At 44.4% G+C, this 22,736-nt stretch overlaps 1 protein-coding gene across 2 annotated transcripts in view; it reads right to left on the bottom strand.

The window, feature by feature from the left end:
• Positions 1 to 22,736, bottom strand: part of TPR (translocated promoter region, nuclear basket protein) — a 58,876-nt gene that overhangs the window by 16,246 nt on the left and 19,894 nt on the right. For both annotated transcript variants that reach the window (XM_053391427.1, XM_053391426.1), the window contains exons 20-38: positions 22,091 to 22,259; positions 21,781 to 21,947; positions 20,643 to 20,795; positions 19,616 to 19,732; positions 16,690 to 16,893; positions 16,398 to 16,582; positions 14,798 to 14,945; positions 13,438 to 13,575; positions 13,035 to 13,166; positions 12,305 to 12,435; positions 11,765 to 11,975; positions 10,901 to 11,047; positions 9,389 to 9,587; positions 7,588 to 7,793; positions 6,751 to 6,812; positions 3,829 to 4,037; positions 1,958 to 2,230; positions 1,573 to 1,721; positions 159 to 242 (exon numbers count right to left, since the gene is read on the bottom strand). In XM_053391427.1, coding sequence (XP_053247402.1) covers positions 159 to 242; positions 1,573 to 1,721; positions 1,958 to 2,230; positions 3,829 to 4,037; positions 6,751 to 6,812; positions 7,588 to 7,793; positions 9,389 to 9,587; positions 10,901 to 11,047; positions 11,765 to 11,975; positions 12,305 to 12,435; positions 13,035 to 13,166; positions 13,438 to 13,575; positions 14,798 to 14,945; positions 16,398 to 16,582; positions 16,690 to 16,893; positions 19,616 to 19,732; positions 20,643 to 20,795; positions 21,781 to 21,947; positions 22,091 to 22,259 — 3,084 coding nt within the window. The remainder of the gene's footprint in view (positions 1 to 158; positions 243 to 1,572; positions 1,722 to 1,957; positions 2,231 to 3,828; positions 4,038 to 6,750; positions 6,813 to 7,587; positions 7,794 to 9,388; positions 9,588 to 10,900; positions 11,048 to 11,764; positions 11,976 to 12,304; positions 12,436 to 13,034; positions 13,167 to 13,437; positions 13,576 to 14,797; positions 14,946 to 16,397; positions 16,583 to 16,689; positions 16,894 to 19,615; positions 19,733 to 20,642; positions 20,796 to 21,780; positions 21,948 to 22,090; positions 22,260 to 22,736) is intronic.

Raw genomic sequence — 22,736 nt, forward strand, 5'->3', positions numbered from 1 at the left:
TGCCAGCAGATCACACCGCCAAAGAAGGTCAGAGGACTCTAGAGCAGTGCCATCTTGGGAACCCCAGCCCAGCTCATGCACACAGACTTTTCTGAATCCTGCCACGGCATAAGCACGAGATGCAAAATGTTCCTCTGGTTAGAGAAAGACTTGCTTACTTCTCCAATGGAATCTTGAGAATCCTGATTGTAGGCTTGAGCTTCTATTTCGCCATCTGTGCTTTCTTCCGCAGTCACTTCCTCCTGAAACATGACGTCAATTTGTTAACACTAATTTAAGTGACAGATGATGGGGAAAATGTCAAGGTCACCTGCAATACATGCCATGCATATAATGTTCTACTAGGCTTTCTTCACTGTACAAGGCAAAAACATAGCAGCAAATTTTTAAGCAGCTACAGTGGTACCTCTGGTTACGTACTTAATTCGTTCCGGAGGTCCGTTCTTAACCTGAAACTGTTCTTAACCTGAAGCACCACTTTAGCTAATGGGGCCTCCCGCTGCCGCCGCTGCGCGATTTCTGTTCTCATCCTGAAGCAAAGTTCTTAACCCAAGGTACTATTTCTGGGTTAGCGGAGTCTGTAACCTGAAGCGTCTGTAACCTGAAGCGTATGTAACCGGAGGTACCACTGTATTCCACCTATCTATGAGAACCAACTCGAAATTCACTCTAAAGTCAATGCTCTACAATCTATGTAGTTATGAACAGAACAGAAAAAAACCCCAATCATCAAGAAGAGGATATTTCACATCTTCTATAGTTCATTATTGCACAAATGTGATTTATTTCTTATTTACACTAAGGGCTTGCTCAAAACAGGCATGTAGATCGTTTGACCTGCAACTACTTGATTACTCATCATTTGATGTCTGGCAGTGTGTCATGATTTCAGTGAAAAGTATTACATTTGAAAAGACACCAAGTACGATGTTCAGTATTTCTGGACCCAAGTAGATGTGATGTTAATTCCATGAATGTAATTCAAATTGCATGTTATTTGACATGTACCTAGACGATCGGGGCAATACTGAGCAGCCTCAGGGCTCTTTCGTGACCAAGTTCCTGATCAAGTATCATGTCTCTACAGCTGCTATCTCCATTTCTAAGGAAGCCATCATTGGTGGCAATAAAATTTCTCTTGGAAATGGAAATACTGTAGCAGCTTAAGAGGGAATTTTTGTCAAGGCAATGGAAGGGAGAAATTCCCCGTCCCCATTCCCAACGCTGCTCAGCATTTCCTCAGCACCTGATATTTACGTAACAAAAAATGTGCACACAATTCACATCACTTCTAGTTTGAACCAGTGAAGGTTTGCACACACCATACAGGTGTCATGGAAATTTGCACACTAAAAATGAGAAGCCTCAGTCAAATATGAGCAGAACAAGCCAACAGAACCTGCCAATTGTATTTGACACTGGGTGATGTGACAGGTTTGTCACCACCCATTCCAAATGCTTCAGAGCTTTTAAAAGCCAGCTTTCTGGGACAATTTTCCCTCTTCTCCTAGCCCAGTTGCGATACCCATAACCAAACACAACTAAATTAGTGCCGTTCTTCTTCTTACAAACCTCTGGCCCAACTCTTTGAACACTTCTCATTTTCTTTGCAAGAGGCATATCAACCATCTCCTCAGGAATTTGGTCCGAGTTTTCAACTGTGCTATCATCTTCCTCCTCCCGGGAGCGTTTGGGTAAAGAAGAACTTGGTGTAGCTGAAACTTAAGGAGAAAATTTCATTAAATTCAAAACACACTTTGCCCAAGGCACAAAGAAAAACAAACAATTATGGCTTTCTTTTTTGAGGAGACTGATGCTGGCACTTTAAAATAACTTCTTTTAGTTCTAATTCAAAATTATATATTTAAATATAAACCAAAGTTTATTTAGTGCTCTACAGAAGCAAAACTGACCAGGTTAAGCCCTTAATGCTTCTAATCTAGGAAATTTAACCAACCTGTGCCAAATACTGCTGTTGAAGTAGACGGTCTTTCTATCTGTGAGCTCTGCACCACCTCCAAAATTGTGGCGGGTGGATCTTGAGTGGCTGGTTCTATCTGAGGATGGCTCTGCTGCGTGGGCTGAACAAACGCTGTTGCTTGAGTCTGTTGCTGAACTGTCAAGATGGGCTGGGAGAGAGAGGTCTGGACGTTGGGGCTTGTGGAGCGCACAGATCCACTTGTGCTTCCATAGACTGGAACATGTTCGACTGGTCCTTCTGACTGCATAGCTGAAATAAAATTGTTGTAACCATTACTTCCAGACACATAATAATCAACTTTTTCAAAAATGAGAAAGCTGTAGCTGTGGCCCGGGGTTCAAGCTGGTACCCAGCTCTGAAATAAACTCCATCTCACTTCCTTTTATTTAAGGTGAGAGGTGCTGACAACAGAATCAAGTGAAATGCCTCACAACCTATAGACTAGGGGACAGCCCTTTCTACAAACCAGAATTGTACATTTCAGCTGTATGAAAGTTAATATGCATGCTACTTTAATGAACGCGACAAACCCATCACCTGCCTACTACAGCATTATTCTTTTCTATGAACTACCTTTGAGAAGACTAACGGACCTAGGCATTTCTGTGTACTGTTCCTCACTTCCTGTTTCTTTCCCTTCGGCATTTTCAAAATTCAAACTGGTTTTTGCACCTACAGTGGAAGCTTTCCATTTCTACAAAAAGCAATATAGATTTTCAGGGTTTAATTTTTAAGAAGAGCACTGAGGTTCCACAAAATCCTTGATATTGGAACATCCCAAGAACCAGGATTGCAACCATGAAGATTCCACCCTAGGGCCAGTGCTTTTTTCCTAAAAAAATGTTTGGGGTAATCTCATTTTGACTCAAGAAAATCACCATTTTATAGTTCAAATTGGGAAAAATAAACACAGTAAATGGACAAAAGTACAAAGATTCACAAAATGTTTAGGGGTATGCGCCCCCCCCAGAAAAAAGCACTACCTAGGGCACTTTAAGTTATGATGTCCATTCTATCAAATCCCAACCTCAACCATCAGAAGTGTTTCCTCGCTTTATGAATTGAATGGCTTCACAAACAGTACAGGAGGCAAAATATGCCCCTGTGTTCTAATGCTTTTGATGCAGTGGCATTGTGATGGCCTGGGATTCGGACTCAGATGCTGAACCTGAGGGATCCCAGCTTGCACAGGATTCCCCGCCTCCAGAACCAGCTGAGCCGGGGCTGGGGCATGAGCCTGAAGGGCCCTCACCTGTGCTGGATCCTCAGGTGCAGGCATCAGCTGAGTCTGGTCTTGCTCCTGAGGTGATGGAGGACCCATTGCCTGCAGGTGCTCCGCTCTCAGCCCCGTCAGAGGAAACTGAGGTTGCCTCTGGGTCCAGTAACCCCCCCCCAACCTCTCCTGAGCTTAGCTCCTCCTGAACTAAGTTCCTGCAGGAGGAGCGCTCGCCTCCAGGCCAGGAGAGGCGAGTCATCTGAGGATCGGGGCCGCTCTATGCCTCAGGGCAGATAAAAGCCAGCCAGCCCCAATCCCAAGTTGTGGGAGCAACACTGTTGGTTGCTAGTTCCTGCCTGAACCCTGTCCTGTTTTCCTGCCTGAGCTCCTGACCCGCCCTGCCTCCCTGCTTGCATGCCTGTCCCTGACTTCACCCGATTCCCTGCCCTGCACCCAGCTTCAGCTACTATGGACTGCCTCCACGTTGCACCTTTGACCACGGACCGGACTTGGACCTCGCCTCTCAGGTAACCCACGGGACCAGCACAGGCATATAGAATCCTAGAAATTACACATTAAAAAAGATACTATTCATCATGCACATTGTTAAGCCTTTTGATCAGTAATGTACCTTCCTGAGTTTCCACCTGTGTTGTCGGCATAACTGTGGCTGTTGGGGTAGATGTAGGGTTTGTGACAGTTGTCGGAGTCAGCATTGGGCGGATGCTGGCCCTTGGGGTCGATTTGTTCCCAGCTATTGCAGCTGCTGTCACTTTGCTTGGAGTAGATACAACAGGAGTTGGTTTGATGTTGGCCGTCGGTGGATCAGAAGTACTAGCACTAGATAAAAGTCAAAGTTGTATGTGTTAGATATTATTCTAAATATATGCAAATAAGTACAATGTAAACAGTCTTCACTGTAGTGATGTGTAGAAAGGTAAAGGTAAAGGACCCCTGGGTGGTTGTCCAGTCAAAGGTGACTATGGGGTTGTGGCACTCAATAGGTCTTGTTGTTGTTTAGTTGTGTCCGACTCTTCGTGACCCCATGGACCAGAGCACGCCAGGCACCTCTGTCCTCCACTACCTCCCGCAGTTTGGTCAAACTCATGCTGGTAACCTCGAAAACACTATCCAACCATCTCGTCCTCTGTCGTCCCCTTCTCCTTGTGCCCTCCATCTTTCCCAGCATCAGTGTCTTCTCCAGGGAGTCTTCTCTTCTCATGAGGTGGCCAAAGTACTGGAGCCTCAGCTTCACGATCTGTCCTTCCAGTGAGCACTCAGGGCTGATTTCCTTCAGAATGGATGCGTTTGATCTTCTTGCAGTCCATGGGACTCTCAAGAGTCTTCTCTAGCACCATAATTCAAAAGCATCAATTCTTTGGCGATCAGCCTTCTTTATGGTCCAGCTCTCACTTCCTTACATTGCTACTGGGAAAACACCCTAGGTCTTACACCCTAGTAAACGAGTTTAGGATCACAGCCCAATCTGAGTGAAGGGCAAATTTCCAGAGAGATGGCCATGTTAGTCTGTAAGCAAAGGCAACTAGCAACAGTATGCCTTGTGGCCTTTAAATGTCCATAAATGAATTATAGCCCTATCCAGGCATTCACAACCTTCAAAGGGGAGGAATCACGGGTGTCCTAAAGATTTTCTGTCCCCCACCACTTTTAGTACACTTTTATGACTTCTATCTCATTCCCTAGTCCTTTGCTTAGTTTGCCCTTCCTCTAGGAACAAGGGAAGCAACTTTCCTGCAATAGGTTCATCTGAGATCGGGTATTCACTAGAAGTTATTTTCTGCAAACAATACTACACAACAAACATTCGTTCTTCCATTATTTTTTAACCCAAAACATCCTGGTAAGGGCAAACTCGCACCACAACCCAATGCTTAAAACACATTCTACAAACACGAGGGAGCTGGCATTTGTTTGCAGACAGCTTTCCGGGTCATGTGGCCAGCATGACTAAACCACTTCTGGCACAATAGGACATTGTGACGAGCACCAGAGCCCATGGAAATGCCATTGACCTTCCTGCCACAGCGGTACCTATTTATCTACTCATGCTGGTATGCTTTCAAACTGCCAGGTTGGCAGGAGCTGGGACAGAGCAACAGGAGCTCATTTCATTGCGTGGATTTGAACCGCCAACCTTCCAATCGGCAAGCCCAAGAGGCTCAGTTTAGACCGCAGTGCCACCTGCGTCCCTAATGTGTAGAACAGAGGGGGCTATAATGTATAAAATGTCAAGGCTCCCCACCCAGCCCATTCCAGTCTACCAACCCCTCAGCTGATCAAGCCCCCAGGAGAGGGCTTCGTTAAATGGTTGCCCACCCCTCAGTGGTGGAGTTAACAAAGGCCCCCCACCTGATCAAGGCAATTTGAGCTGGTGATAGATACATCACGGGTTCCAGGCTGCCGCCAGCATAGCACAAGACGGCAGGGGGGAAGTGAGCTGTGCTGCCAGTGGCTGGGGAGCCGCAATATACCTTATTTTTCGCTCTATAACACGCACCTGACCATAACACGCACATAGTTTTTAGAGGAGGAAAACAAGGGGAAAAACATTCTGAATGAAACAGTGGATGTATCATTTTTGTGCTTCATGCTGTGGCCACAGACATGTAATCTGATGGTGAATTTGGGGTGACCCAATGCAAAAATCCTGAGAATCCCTGTGGATCCATGCTCTGTAACCACGTTTTTGCACCACTGCAGCCCCAGGCAACAGTGGGTGTGTGATTTTTGGGGGGCAGGCTGTAGCCATGGACATGCTATGTGATCTGATGGTGAATTTGGGATGACCCAATGCAAAGATCCTGAGGATCCATGTAGATCCATGCTTTGTAACCACATTTTAAGTGGGGATGGAAGGAAAAACACAGAAGGGACAAGGAGCACGAGAGGGGTGTGCAGAGAAGCAGCTGGCTAAGAATGCAGGAGAGGGGTATAACGGGAGGGAGGAAAGGAAGGCAAAAGTTTTCCCCCACTCACTCACCCACCCAAGCCAGCCAGCGCTCTCTCTCTCTCTCCCCCTCCCTCCCTCCTGCATGTTTTCACGGAGAGGAATTAGAATGAAGGACGCTCTGCTTTCCCCTCTGCTTGCCTGGAGGGGAGGGGCTTTCCTTGCTCTTTGTTCCATTTGAGCAAACACAGCAAGGAAACAGAGGAGGGTGGGCAGTAAGACCCTGAGGCAGAATGCAGGAAAGCAGCCGCTTCCTCTTTTCAGGTTTCCCTTCTCCGAGACGCGCAATTTGATTTTTGCCTGATTTTTTTTGCCTCCACTCGCGCCACTTGGCTCCAGGGACCACACATTCGCTCAATAACACGCACAGACATTTCCCCTTCCTTTTTAGGAGAAAAAAATCTGCGTGTTATAGAGGGGAAAATACGGTATCACCAGCTCAGAAAGTCGGAAACCTGTATTGCAGTTTGACTGCCATACCGGTTTCAGACAATTAATTTCGTATCGCCCCGTGCTAGTAGCAGCTTATAAAACAAGAGTGGAAAGGATCGACAGAGGTATGAAAGAATGAACACAAGTACTCACATTCCTCGGTCACCTGCAGCAGGAGTTGACTTAAGGGTGATCTGTCTCTGCTGTTCTGGAGCCTATTGGACAAAATGCTTCAGTAAGCCACAGGATTCAAAATATCAGCGGAAATGATTGTATGAAATAGCATCTAAGTCTTGCATTCTACTGAATTATTATCAGAATACTGACACTTGTGTTTTTATTACAGATTTATTGAGACAATGAATTCTCAGAAGGCGGTGGACTCTTCTTCACTGGAGCTTTTTAAGCAGAAGCTGGATATTCATCTGTCATGGACTACAAGAGGTTGGACTAGATTTCCCTTAGGGTCCCTTCCAACTCAACAATTCTACGATTCTATGCCATCTTCAAAAATCCATACCCCTCAACCACCACAATCTAGTAGCAGCTTTAGTGGATGGGAATTTGGTATCAAACTACAAAATTAGAGCTGCACAAACTGTCGACCTTATCAGGAAAAAAAAAGGTAAAGGACCCTGGGCAGTTAAGTCCAGTCAAAGGCGACTATGGGGTTGTGGCTTTCAGGCTGAGGGAGCCAGAGTTTGTCCACAGACAGCTTTCCAGGTCATGCGGTCAGCATGACTAAACCGCTTCTGGCGCAATGGAACACCGTGACGGAAACCAGAGTGCAAGGAAACGCCGTTTACCTTCCCACCGCAGCGGTATCTATTTATCTATTTGCACTGGTGTGCTTTCAAACTGCTAGGTTGGCAGGAGCTGGGACAGACCAACGGGAGCTCATTCCATTGCGTGGATTCAAACCGCCCACCTTCTGATCAGCAAGCCCAAGAGGCTCAGTGGCTTAGACCACAGCGCCACCCGCGTCCCTACCTTATTGGTAGATTCTGCTGGCTCATCTCGCTGCTCGTGGTGCCTCTCTTGCTGCTCTCGGAGCTCTCTCTCTAGGCGGCAAATACGGCCTTCATACTGTGATTTAAGTGCGCTCATCCGCACTTCCAACTCAGTCTTCTGCTCTTCCAGTGCACCGCTCTTTTGTTTCCACTCCTCGCTTTCTCTGGTCAGCTGTTCCTTCGCACCTGAATTAAAGTATAGGAAGGCAAGTCTGTTCACTGTGAAACTCCTTTCCATGTCTCTTTATACAGGAATTCCGGGAACATCATTTTCATGAAGAGCTCTGTCCCTGCAGGTCCCCTAATACAGTGGTACCTCGGGTTACATACGCTTCAGGTTGCAGACTCCGCTAACCCAGAACTAGTACCTTGGGTTAAGAACTTTGCTTCAGGATGAGAACAAAAATCGTGCTCCGGCGGCGCAGCAGCAGCAGGCCCCATTAGCTAAAGTGGTGCTTCAGGTTAAGAACAGTTTCAGGTTAAGAACAGACCTCCGGAACGAATTAAGTACTTAACCCGAGGTACCACTGTATTCAACATTTCCATTTTAACATGGCGTTATGCAAATGTTCAAGGACTACAATGAGAGGGGACTGGGATCAGGACTCCCCTCCAATCCAAAATCCATGTCGGGTATTATATCTGCACAGTGGCCTGAGTGTGTAGGCTCAAACCATGCAAGCAGAACACCACTCAAGAGTACGCGGCCTGCAAGGTTCCGTCAACATGTGCTGAGTTCTATATATAGGGCCCTTGCATTAACAGAATACTGGTACTAATCACAAACGACTCCTAGCCAGACGTGGGGCCGGCTCAAATCTGCCATCTCTGGGATAAGAGTGTCCCTTAATTCTGGCTCTGGCTCCACCAAGAAACCAGAGTCTGCAAACAGCTCTGGCCTAATCAGTAAACAGATATATCTGCTTTTCTCCTCTTCATACTACAGCCCTTAGCTTAGGAGAAGAAGGATTTTTTCCTGGCAGGTTCCTGCAAGCTTAACTATGCCCATTAGTCCTGCTGGGACGACAGGCTCCCAGTTCTGTTTCTACTGTGAAATAAAGCAGCATTCAATGCATGGCTATGAGATGGGCTTGTGTGCTGGCACAGTTCCCTATCCCCTTGCCAAATACAACTCCTGATTATCAGGATAGGGCTAAGCTATGTTTACAAAAGCAGCAGTAACTAAAGGATGGAATATTTTAGGATAAGAAAATAGGATTAGATGTGATGTCATGTGCATCTTTCTGTTTATACAAACACACTTTTGAAATCATTTTGTGAACCTGACAAAGTGGACTCTCTCTTATGTAAGCCTCTACCTTGATCAAGTAGCTGGAACCTTAAAGGTAAAGGGACCCCTGACCATTAGGTCCAGTCGTGACCGACTCTGGGGTTGTGACGCTCATCTCGCTTTATTGGCCGAGGGAGCCGGCGTACAGCTTCCGGGTCATGTGGCCAGCATGACTAAGCTGCTTCTGGCGAACCAGAGCAGCACACGGAAACGCCCTTTACCTTCCCACTGGAGCGGTACTTATTTATCTACTTGCACTTTGACGTGCTTTCGAACTGCTAGGTGGGCAGGAGCAGGGACCGAGCAACGGGAGCTCACCCCGTCGTGGGGATTCGAACCGCTGACCTTCTGATCGGCAAGTCCTAGGCTCTGTGGTTTAACCCACAGCACCACCCGCGTCCCGTAAGCTGGAACCTTACAGCAACATAAAAACCTTACGCCGAAGAACTAAAAATGGCAACTTCTTCGAAAGAACTGCCAGGCAATTCACCTGCTAACTGTGCAATCCTCTGCTTGGCAGCCAGAAGCGTCTTCTTCATCTTCTCCTCCTTCTCAGCAACCTGCTGCCTGAGCTGCTCCTCTTGTGATGTTTTTTCCTGCAGATCTTGCTGAAGACGGGAAGCCTCTGACTGAAGCTGGGCTACCTGTTCCTGGAGATTTTTTACTTCAGTGTCCTTCTCGCCGAGCGTCTACAGAAAGCAAGACATGGAAACTTCAGGATACAGATTTGCTTTCAATCACTGGGTGATTAGTGAAGTAACACAAGCTTTCTATGAGAAGATCCTAGACAATCTAAGAGCTGTAAGAGCATAGGGTGTTTGAATCTGAGTATACTGTAAAGGAGGGACGCGGGTGGCGCTGTGGGTTAAACCACAGAGCCTAGGACTTGCCAATCAGAAGGTTGGTGGTGCGAATCCCCACGACGGGGTGTGCTCCTGTTGCTCGGTCCCTGCTCCTGCCAACCTAGCAGTTCGAAAGCACATCAAGTGCAAGTAGATAAATAGGTACCGCTCTGGCGGGAAGGTAAACGGCATTTCCATGCGCTGCTCTGGTTCGCCAGAAGCAGCTTAGTCATGCTGGCCACATGACCCGGAAACTGTACGCCAGCTCCCTCAGCCAATAAAGCGAGATGAGCGCCGCAACCCCAGAGTCAGTAACGACTGGACCTAATGGTCAGGGGTCCCTTTACCTTTTACCCAAAATAATGTTTCTTTGCTGCTTAGTCTTAAAGACCACAATACAGTCATAAGTTATTTTAGTTTCCTTTTTAGGCCCAAATCTGTATGCTTTTTCTACCCAAGCTTCCACTTCCTCTTTTTTCAGATCCCAACATTCCACAAAAAATCCTATCAAAGATTCTCTGAGTTTTTCTTCTTCCAGAAAGGGGACCCCCCTCAATCTCAAATACGATTTTTTCCCCTTCAACTGAAGAAAGGCAATTGAGTTAGCATTTTCATACTGCAACTGTTCCAAGTCTGGCACCCTAACAGTCTCCAGCTATGCCAACCTTGTATCATGTGTGGTTACCTCATCCTTCACGTCTTTCAAGTTGGTGCTTAAAAGTGCAATCTTTTTTTCCAATTTATCTATACTTGCAGTATTACGAGTTAGACCTTCTTTAATGTCAGTTAACATTGACATTAAAGAGTCAGTCATGACTGGACCTAATGGTCAGGGCTCCCTTTATCTTTATACTGTAAAGGTAACTTCTCCCTGTGGTGTAACGTTTTCTGAAATACTTATAAACGATTTTCTATGGCATTTTTTTCACCACTACCTACTCTTCCCCAATGGTTTCAGGGCAGCACACCTGGGAATATCCCTTTAAGGCAGTTTAAGCTGAAACAGCATGACTGGGCCAAACCTCACAGCCATCCAGGGATGTAAACTTGGTCCCCCATCATACAAGCACAACATCCCACTTCACTATTTTTAGTAAGCTGATTATTCATTTTGGGAGTTGGCTACAGACACATATGCACCTCAGAAAAGTCTCTCCCACCTTCTGTAAATTTTCAATCTGTCCTTCCAAGGCTTTTATCTTGGTCTCAGCTTGGCTCAGAGCTTCTTTCACTTCTTGAATTTCTTTGTCTGAAACATGTTGCTCTTGCTGTTCTGCAGAAGACTGAGTTGATGCTTCTGCAATCACCTAAAATTTTGGAAAGTAAACATCTGCATTGGTGAATGGGATTGGTATTATGCAAGCTATTAACCAAAATTACAGCAGGTTGTATATTCTATTATAAAAGGTAAAGGTACCCCTGCCCGTACGGGCCAGTCTTGACGGACTCTAGGGTTGTGCGCCCATCTCACTCAAGAGGCCGGGGGCCAGCGCTGTCCGGAGACACTTCCGGGTCACGTGGCCAGCGTGACAAAGCTGCATCTGGCGAGCCAGCGCAGCACACGGAAACGCCGTTTACCTTCCCGCTAGTAAGCGGTCCCTATTTATCTACTTGCACCCGGGGGTGCTTTCAAACTGCTAGGTTGGCAGGCGCTGGGATCAAGCAACGGGAGCGCACCCCGCCGCGGGGATTCGAACCGCCGACCTTTTGATCGGCAAGCCCTAGGCGCTGAGGCTTTTACCCACAGCGCCACCCGCGTCCCATATTCTATTATAATAATTAATAAGATTAAGAATAATTAATAATAATAATTTATTTTTATACCCCGCTGATCTGGCTGGGTTTCCCCAGCCACTCTGGGCGGCTCCCAACAGAATATTAAACAGAATAAAACTTCAAACATTCTACATTCCTATAGCCTCCCCAGACTAAAGCACAATTTTCAAAAATGAAGACTAGCTGAATTTACAAAAATCTACTATGGAAGAGCTCTTCCATTTTACTTATCAGAAGTTAAAACCTACCTTGTCATGTTGTGCTTTCAGCTCTTCATACTGAGTCTTGTATCTACGTCCAATTTTCTTGACCTGTGTTATCGTTTTAACTTTCTCTTGGATGTCAGCCAGTTTAATGTCCAAATCTTTCTGAAGGGTGTCCTTTTCGTTTTTCGTTTTTGCCAGATCTTCTCGGAGGGTCTGGACCAGATTCTGACTTGTTGTCAGTGAAGCATTTGACCTTAACAAAAATTGAAAGAACTTCTAACACAACGGAAACCAATGAGAGCTACTTTCTGTATACTGCTGCCTTTTATTATTGGAAAATGCGAGCAGTTTAAAACAGGTATGGAAATAAAAATTAAGGGTCCTTGCTTATGGTATCTGAATCCACGGCTGCTACTACTACCAGCACCTGTGGTAAAGGCTGAACAAATATATCAGGATTAGAATTGCCAAGACACCCCATTAACTGCTGAACAAGAACTTAATGTTGATAGGAACGGGTGCTTCTACTATCAAGTATTTGGCATCTCTCTCCAAAATTTTAAGACATTATTTGAAATCTACCTTGCAATTTCTGCTTTAAGCCTGCCTATGTCTTCACTCATCTGCTGTATGCGTTTGGTGTTCACCTCCTTCTCCGAAAGAAGCTTCCGATACTCTTCAATATCTGTATCTTTTTGTTGGCTCAATAAATGCTGCAAGAAGAAATTTGCCTATGAGCGAGCTTATTTTTTTTTACAATTTATCTTATTCATCTGGTTTCTTTCGTATATTTATATTGCACTTAGTATCAGCAGGGTATTTAAGTGGTTTATAGAAAGATAACAAATATAATACAAATATATAGCTATACATACGTAACGAAACTAAAAAAAAACCTTCAAAATATAAAAGATCCACAAAGCAAAAACACACAGCAACACACTTCATGAGATTCAGGACTGCTGCCTACTTGTAATTGCCTAATGGAAAAGAAAAATCCCTTCCCTGTTCATCCTCTCTCACTCTGATCAATACTTATCTTTCCATGAGCACCCAATAATATTTACCTTAGTGCAGATATCCCTCCTAATGCTTTTAGCTTTTCTTAAATGCTTCCCTCCTTCCTGTTTAAGCAAAAGTGTAAATTTGCCCCAAATCTTATACCATATCTATTGTCTTATTCCCCTTTCTTGGTCTTCTATTATGTAACATTTTCACCCATCTTGGGGTGGGGACCTCCTTATTGTACTCTGGAGAAATGTCCTGTTGAGGCATTGCAAAACAATAGTCCTTGAATCCAAGGTAAGCTCACCTGGGTCCGTGCTTTCCAGCGTTTGATATCCTCTTCCAAAAGCTTCTTCTCTGCTTGAAGCATCCCACTCTTCTCGCTCAGTTCAGCATTAGACTCTTGCAAAGGCAGGATATCAGCTTCCAGTTTACGCACCTGAACACATAACGGTTTAGAAGTTACTTCCGAGTGACTTTGTTTCCTGGAACAGCCAAAATCTTCACATCCAGAGTTTAACGTCGTGTCTCAGTGAATGAGCAGCTCCTTGATTTGAAACTTTCAAACGTCTCAAATTACTGTAGGTTGAAAATTATGGTTTGACACAGTGGGAGCTAAGTGTATATTCTGTAATTTCTCATTTTGTTCAATAATTTGTGGTTTTCAGTGTTTTAGGGTTTTGAAAGCTAGATTTAAAATTCATACTGACTTTTGCCTGCATTTGCTGCAGCTCCTGTTCCAGTCTCTCTTTCTCCTCCCTCAGCATCTTGTTGGTTTCTATCAGAACATTCATGGTCTCAGTCTTCTTCATTAGTTCTTCATGCTGAGCAATTGTTTTCGCTGTCACCTAAAATTCAACACAACAGTGAAATCCCAAACATGGGTATCAATATCCACCTTTTCAGGAAGATGCGATCTGGAGGGCCATTGTAATTTACTTGGGAAACTATTAAGTGCATTCATTAACCCTGTTAAGTCGGCAAAGTTAACTGTCAGAGCGAGCAATATATATATATAATAAAAGGTAAAAAAAAGAAGAAAGAGTAAAGGACCCCTGGATGGTTAAGTCCAGTACAAGGAGACTATGGGGTTGCGACTCTCATCTCACTTTCAGGCCAAGGGAGCCAGCATTTGTCCACAGACAGCTTTCCGTGTCACGTGACCAGCATGACTAAACCGCTTGTGGCACAACAGGACACCGTGACGGAAACCAGAGCGCATGGAAATGCTGTTTACCTTCCTGCCACAGGGGTACCTATTGATCTACTTGCACTGGCATGCTTTTGAACTGCTAGGTTGGCAGGAGCTGGGACAGAGCAACAGGAGCTTACCCCGTTGTGGGGATTCGAACCGCCAATCTTCTGATCGGCAAGTCCAAGAGGCTCAGTGGTTTAGATCGCAGTGCCACCTGCATATAATATGCACAATTCTCAAACATAAAAGGCCACTGTGGCATCTAACAAGGTTCTCCTACTCCAGGCCCTTACCAGGTGTCTGTACTGATCAGCCTCTGGTCCATTACATGAATCCAGTGGTTTCAAAACGATCTATAGTTCTATCAATGAACATCTCTGCTGCACAAACATTCTGAAGCATCCGTTTGTCACAGTCAGTTCACATAAAACAGTAGCCTGGGTTTTGACCCATATAAATTGTGGGTTCACTGCATGAACACAGCCCCCACTCCTTGTGGCTTTGCAATGCAGAGGAAAGAATTAACCAGTGGTCTTCCAGGGAATCTTGGCCACCACAGCCAATCTTCTCAGAGGAATCTCATTGTTTTCTAAAGAAGCCAACTTAAATCTAAGCATTCATCTTCACTTCAAACACCAGATGTTTCGGCACCGGCAAATTATCTCAGATTCTTTGTATGTAACAATAGTTATGTTCCTGAAAGCAAGCCAGAGGTGTTCTCCAGATATTACCAACAAAACAAGCAGCACTCCTAATAAACTGCATGTCTGTCAAGAGGACAGGAATGTTTCCAGGACTCTAAAGTGTCATTATACAAAGGAAAATACTTCTGTTAACTTCTAACCAAAGGTGATCATGGGCACACGCATACATACCTGCACTTTCTCTCTCTCTGCATTCAGACTTTCCTGCAACTGTTGGAGCTCCCTTTCCAAATGTTCCACCCTCTGGCGGTACCGTAAGCTCTCCACTTGTGCCACCTCAAACCTCGTTTCCGCAATCTCCTTTTCTCTGCGTATAAACCTGCGGTGGAAAGAAGCACTACTTGAGATTAAATGCCTCAACAAAACACAGTTTAGCCCGCAAAGCTAAAAATTGCTGGGTTTTAAAGGGAAGTTGGAAAACATGACCCCTAGGGCGAATCAATGTTGGGATTTGTTTTGGCCCTATAATGTTATTACAGGCAAATGCAGACACAGTGCGAGATCATATAGTTTAGGATCTGAAAGTGGGTTGTCAGACTATTCTATGTTACCAGTGTGTTTGTGTGTGCATTGCTACCCTTGGTTAAGGTTTAAGCCATGTTTCTGAATTGGAGTTTAGGTGCACCCTCCAGTTAACAATGGCCACATAAGATACCCAAGAGGGAGAAAACACACGGGGCGAGGATTTGAGTGCAAGAAAGGAGTGCATTTACAATCCTGCTTCTTCTTCCTGACCCCTAGAATACGGCTCTTTCAACTGCTTCAGAAAGATCACAATTGTTTCAACGAAAGAAGGAAAGCAAACCGGATTCTTGAAGAGCCATCTGCTTACCACAAAAGCCTACCCTCTGCCTTCGACCACAAGGTGGAGTAAAATCCCAACCTGATGACCTTCTATACCAATGGGAAGAAGTTTTGATTTTGTCAAATCTGCTCAAATACTAGGCATTTCAAAAATCCCCCTGAAACAGTTATAAATGGGCCCTGAAGCAGGGTACAGGTAATATTTTGTTGCGAGCCACCCAGAGTGGCTGGGGCAACCCAGTCAAATGGGCAGGTTAAAACAGTAATAATAATAAAGATGGTGCTCTCCCCAGATGTTGTGGATTATAGACTTTATCATCACTTGCCCTGTTCTCTGGGGATTTGTAGTCCACATTTTCTGGAGCTTACCCACTTTGTGCACTCCTGTGGTTCATTACTTTGCCAATTAAATATATAATAATAATACATTTTTATTTATACCCCACCCTTCCCGGTTTAAAAACTGGGCTCAGGGCGGCTAACAGCAAATATAAAACATTGATTAAAATGTGACTTAATAACAGCATAAAATACAACATAAAATGCAGCATCAATATCAATAAAATTCAAAAATTCAGGGGTCATTTTTTGGGGGGGAAAACAAAACAAAACCACCCCAGTCAGTAGACATTGAATGATCACCAGGGCTAACTGGCCAAGTTGGTCCTACGAGGGTCAGCAAGGGGACCAGGGAAGAATTTAAATGTGGGGTCCCAGAAAGGGTTTCTTCATAGAAAAGGGAAAAGGGAATAGACAGTCAGGCTAATTCAAATCGAAGTCCAGGAGGAACAGCTCTGTCTTACAGGCCCTGAGAAAGGAGATCAAGTCCTGCAGGGCCCTAGTCTCGTGGGACAGAGCGTTCCACCAGGTCGGAGCAGTCACTGAAAAAGCCCTGGCCCTGGTGGAGGATAGTCTGGCTTCCTTAGGGCCTGGGAATGACATCAGATCCATACACTAAATAACACACCTGAGAATTTCCACTATCTGTTCTTGTGATTTTCCTTCTTCAGTGAGAGACACATTTAATGCTCCTGGCATGCCTTCCTTCATTGAAGACATCATCTTGTCGCTGAGAGTTTCCAGCTGTTCATGCAACAATCTGTTCTGTTTTTCTAAGTCTTCACAGCGAGAAGCCAGCTTAGAAGCTTCATCCTTTAAGAGAATATGAAAGCTGATCACTTCAGAAGATTTTATTTTTTAATGCCACCCGCTTTCAGGATTGCACATATGTATAAAACTTGTACAGTCAGAAAAGTTACCTTTAACATTCTCTCTCTCTCTTCCCACGAAGCTCTGCTCTCTCGCAATGCAGCTTCTGCTTTCTGGGCAGCTTCCTCAAGTTGCTGCTTTATTGTGGAATTCTTAGCAACTTGTTCTTTGGCAGCCTGCAAGGCTTCAACATCAGAGGCATGAAGCATCAGCTCCCGCTCATATTTATTTTGTGCTTCCGCTGCTATCTTGGCCTGTAAAAAACAACACCCAGCTATCAGCATCTGAACTTTTAAGGAATTCAATTCACTTTATTTGGCCTCCTGCACTTTAAAGGTTCTCATTTTGTCACTAAAGTGATGTGTAAGTTAAGTGGGGAAAACAAAACCCAGCCTATTCCAAGCAGCCTTGCTGGTTCTCCTAAAATTTAGGATACAAGAGTTTTTCACCACTGCATTCTAGATTAGACAGATTTATTTTTTGTAGCAGGAGCCCACTGATTACATAAGCTTGCATACAAGTTCCCAAGCGATATAGAATTACAGTGTCATTCTAACAAAAAGGAATAAGACACTGATGCTTCACATTTTCAATGAGTGCAGACCAAAATGCACTAAACTAAACATTCAGCTACAGTGGTACCTTGGTTTACAACCATAAGCCGTTCCGGAGGTCCGTTCGTAAACCAAAACAGGTTGTGTAGCCCAAGGCACTCTTTCGCCAATGGGGCCTCCCCAAAAATTTTCCATCATCATCAAACCTTTTATTGGCATCACATACAAACATCCATAGCAAATCAATACAGAATTCCCACCTTCCCAGTGACACTCATTCATCAAATGAAAGAGGCAAAGCAGTCTAACATTACATCTCTAGGTCTCCAGGGAGATCAGACGTCTGCAATGTGTTTCGACGACAAAAAACCAGATGAAGATATTTAGCCACTAACTTGGTGAGCTCTTGATTATTCCCCAATAATAGAAAATGTATGACCTCTAACTCTGGTTTCCATTTGGGGATGCAGAGTAGATCTAGGAACTGCTGGGGGAGATCAACATATAGTTTACATTTAGGAACCATATGTGTAAGTTTCCACCTGATGGTCTTCACATGGACAAATTCTTTCTCCTTCCAAATTTGTTTGTGATAAAAAAGGGTTGTAATCCAAAAAAAGTTCGCAAACCGGGACACGCACTTCCGGGTTTGACGTGTTTGCAATCCAAAACGTATGCAAACCAGACTGTTCGCAAACCAAGGTTCCACTGTACTCCTATTAGGCTAGAACAGAGAACACCAACCTGGTGCCTGTAGACTCGCTTAGTGTTCCCGAGCTACCAGAGAGCCAGCGTCAGATTGGAAGGCCTTCCCTTTTTCTTTTTAGTTTTCTTTGGGGGGGGGATCTTTTTTGGAGATCACAGGCACCTTTCTTTGCCTCTGGAGGAGCTTTTCTGAATGTGGAGGGTAGGTTGTCCACGCATGGTCTCTGTGTGTAACTGAGAGAGATGTACTGGGGCAGCAGGAGATGGAGAGATGTGCCGTGTCTGTGTGTTTGGTGTGTGTGAAAGAGACGGGAAGGTATTATGAACATTTGTTCTGGGTATGTGTGTAGTTTGTGAGACAGAGAGATAGGTGTACATGTGGGTGGGTGGAGGGGGAGAGGGGGAGGTATGTACTGTCTGGAGGAGATATGGAGTATGGGGGCAGGTATGTTATCAATGTGTAGTCTGTATGCATGCAGGGTCTGTGAGACAGAGAGGGAGACAGAGGCAGCTATATATGGGAAGTACTTGTGTGTGTGTGTGTGTGTGTGTGTGTGTGTGTCTGTATGTGCATGGAGAAAGAATGAGACTGTATGAGTGAGAGATGCAATGCTTGCTTGTGGTCTGTGCGGTGTGTAGACAGCTTGTATATTTCTCCTGGTACTGGGGAATGCTCCCTGTTATTACACATCAACAGCATTTTTTGGGAGGGTGGGAGGAAATATAAATATTGTGTGATCTCCACAATCAGGAACCAGGAGGACATAGCTGATTTCCTAAGCAGGGGTAAGCAGCAATGACTACACACTCTCTAATTTTGTGTTAAGCCACACACTCACAGCACTCATGTTGTATTACACCACACACCCATGATAACCACACCCTTTTTCAGAACCAAAATGTGCCCACTGGTCCGAAAAAAGGTTGGCAATCAATGGGGCTGGTACAAAAGCAGTGCGTGAGTGCACAATCCTCATTTATGAGAAACACAGTTATGGAAAATCAGTGTGAAGGAATGGGTTTCCCAAACCCAAAACTGACTGTGCAGGCAGTTTGAAACTGCACCAAAATCCCTATTTTTCCTTAGCTAAAATGCTTTAACTTGAGCTCTTGAGCCAAAACCCAGCTGTATAAACAAGTGCTCAGAGCCCTCTCCTTTATCAGTTCGTGACGGCAAGGATGGCCTTGACTGTACCAGTAGAACAGGGAAGACACGTGTGTGCCTTATCTTACGTCCTGACCACAAAGACGCACAGACCTAGTCCGGGAACAGCGCCAGAGTGTGTTCTTGGGAGTTGATGACCTCTTGCTCCAAGAGCAAGCATAGGAAACAGGAACAACCTTTTATGGTCAGAAGTACAGGAAGGAATACCCTTTTATGGTTAAGAATACCGGAGCAGGAACATCTGTGATGTCAACCTGCGTGCACAAGCTGACGTGGCTGGATTCCTGGGGAAGGGGGAGAGGGTCCCTGGAGGATATATATACTGCATGTAAACTCTCATTTCTTTGGACTTGCTGTGGACTGACCACGCAAGTGCTTTTCTGCTGTTCCGGAGAGCAGAAATAAAGAACTCTTTCTCTGAACCAACCCTTGGTGTCATTTGACTTCCTTCCTCCTGTCCGCAGACCCAATCGGTTAACTCCAATAAGGCTACAAATTGAACATAAATTATCAACAATATCCTGTGTCTGGATAGGCCTTATAAAAACTTACTTGTTCTTGGCAATCCCGTTTAGCATGCTGCTCATTGGTAAGAGCTGTATTTGCTCTCTGAAGAGCTTCCTGGACTTCAGACTTCATACTGGCGAGGTTTTTCTTCAGCTCGGAAAGCTATTCATTAAACATCAAGTGTCAAACAATAACGAACTTTTGAAAACCATTACATTTTAAAGTTACAACTGATTGGTGCACTGAATAATCAAAATTTAATTAAGTGCTAAACCTGAATTTGACTTAATTCAAGGTCATCTGAGGCAGCTCTTTACTTCTACAGCAACTTCCCCCCAAAAATAGCCTTTGCATGCTTAGGGCAGATTGCTATAATCGTGCTTTTCATCTGAATGAAACAAACACTGTCATCACTGGCTGTTTTCCATCACATGCCAAGGAAGAAGGAAGATTTCAAAAGATAAAGCTTATTTTGTGATGACCACATCAGAAAAAATACCGTATTTTTCGCTCTATACGACGCACCAGACCATAAGACACACCTAGTTTTTGGAGTAGGAAAACAAGAAAAAAAATATTCTGAATCCCAGAAGCCAGAACAGCAAGAGGAATCGCTGTGCAGTGAAAGCAGCAATCCCTCTTGCTGTTCTGGCTTCTGGAATAGCTGCGCAGCCTGCATTCGCTCCATAAGACGCACACACATTTCCCCTTACTTTTTAGGAGGGAAAAAGTGAGTCTTATAGAGCAAAAAATATGGTAATTGTGTGAATTAATTAACACAAGTAACTCTATATGCCCAATGGGGCTTTGGGTGCCAGTTTTTAAGAACAGAAGCCCTGACACACACCCTCCACATGCCACATGGCAAACAGAGAGGACTTGCAAAAGCACATGGCAAAATGGCATTAGGGTCTGGCGTTCACCAAGTTAAAGAAAACCTTAAGAATAAAAATTACACTAGGTATGCTCAAGCCCCTCCACAGAGAAGCCCTTTGTAGCCTGGCCAAGTTCTCTTGCTAGCTACAGTGAAATGAAAATGTATGATGGATGGAGAATACTCGTGCTTCTATACCTGCTGTTCCATGTTCTCTATAGCTTTACGTTTCTCATCCTGAAGCTCCTGCTTTTCCTTCTCTGCCTCCATCAATTTCTTTTCTAGTTGGGACTGGTACTCAGAGGCCTCCGTCAGGCGGGCTTCAACGGCAGCACGAACTTCTTCAGTTACCTGCACAATTAACTCAGTTTTAAATGTGATATCCCTAAGTGGCACACAGGAGACCTGCTTACAGTCCATCACTTTCACCGAGAATGGAAAGTAAGCTTGAGAAATGCAGGCCAATGCTCAAATCTGAAATATAGGCCAATGCTGAAATCCGAACCCTAACCCTCCCATTTTAAAGGGTGAGAAAAATCTACAAGTGTAACAGATAAAGGGCAAGCTATTATCTTGAGGAATCTGCTGTGAGGACAAAGCATGTCTGAGATACTCTTGGGCCACTTTTTATTTTATAGTTCCTAAATAAATGCCAATTAAAAATGAGATGTTTTCCACTGGCTCTCAGCAAGATCAGCTCATGTAAGGGATGGGGAAAGCTACCTACACAAATTATTTGACCGTATTGATCACAGAAGCAGTGGGCAACGTCCGGCCCACAGGTCTAATTAGATCTGTCAGGGATCCTAATCTGGCCCACAAACATATGCATCTGTATGGATTTTTAGGAGAGGGCAGTAAAAAGTGAAACGGGAGAGCAGGCTAGTTGTTCACAAAAAGGCAGGGAGCAGGGAAATAGTGCCTGCACATTTTAAATAATATTTTAGGTTCTAGAAATGTTATAAGCTTTTTCTTTTCTTTTTTAGTGAAAGCTGAGAATCTGGAAACTGTTATTCACCTAGAGGGGGGCAACTGCCCCCCCCATTGTGGGCATCTATGCCAGCGAGGCTGTTTCCCCCAAGTCACCCCCACCTGCCTGCCTGGCACCTGAGATTACCAGCATTAATTGATCAAGGAAAGGACATCACTGGTGCACCAGTTTAAAAGTACACTGTCACCTGGGCATGCAGAAGAAGTGCTGGATCCCAATTCTCGAGGGTTTCCCCCACCTTCTGTCTAAGTCACAAGAAAACTGCTTGCGTTTGTGCGGCTGTACCATGAAAACATAGTTCCACGTCTAAGTCATATTTAGCAGGCAGTTTTACTAGCCCCGTACCTGCTTCTCTTTGTTCAGGGATTCCTCGAGGCTTACAACCATAGCTTGGTATTGCTCCACATTATTTGTGGCAATCTTCAGCCTTTCCTTCAAATCATTCACTTGCTCCTCAGACTGTCTCAATCGACTTACGAGATCATCCACATCCTCGCTTGCACTTGGCTGGCCTAAAAATGGCAAAGGTAAGGTTAAACAAAATAAAGATTTGTTCAAATTAATTCTGGATATGGGGGCGCACTACATGGAAGCTATTTTCTCGTGTTTTACACAGATTCAACTTAGCAAATGTTTACACTTTTTCTTTTCTTACCTTGACCAGGAGCTCTCTGTGATGACTGGGATGCTAACTGGGCCTCCATATTGTGAAGCTGTTGTTTTAATGTTGCAATGTCCTTTTGGGCATTCTTCAGCAGTTCTTTTGTGCTAGCATGAAGATTTATTTCTGTCTCAAGCTGTCTTTTAGCATCCAATAAGTGAATCTGAAAAGGAACGGCCATACTTTACTTCAAAGACAGCGACTAAAACATAACTCAACTGCAACTGCAAGCTGAAAACAGAATTTTGCACATCTCTTCACAAAACTGGGGGAAAATGTGAACTGCAGAGGATATTTGTGTTTTGTTTGGAGAAATATGAATTAGGTAGGTTTGTATGAAAATGTACATTAAATGAATTTCTTCCTCCTTCCCTAGGCGTAATAGGTAGGTTGTACAGCAGCTCTCATGTTTGCTCAAGCATAATATTTCTTTGGATTTTGTTTCGCTTTTCTACGCTATCCTCTAGAAACAAAAGTATAAGGCATTTCTTCCATGAGTGGAAAAAGCCTTCTACACATGGGGCAGTTTTCAAAGCAACTTTACGGTTTGAAGAAATACTGTATGAGCTCCATTCTGGTGTCTTGAACCAGAAATGAATCGAAATCCATTTGTCTTTTTAAAAAACCATCAATACCACAA

The sequence above is a fragment of the Podarcis raffonei genome, chromosome 6, assembly GCF_027172205.1.
Source record: "Podarcis raffonei isolate rPodRaf1 chromosome 6, rPodRaf1.pri, whole genome shotgun sequence".
Taxonomy (NCBI): Eukaryota; Metazoa; Chordata; class Lepidosauria; order Squamata; family Lacertidae; genus Podarcis; species Podarcis raffonei.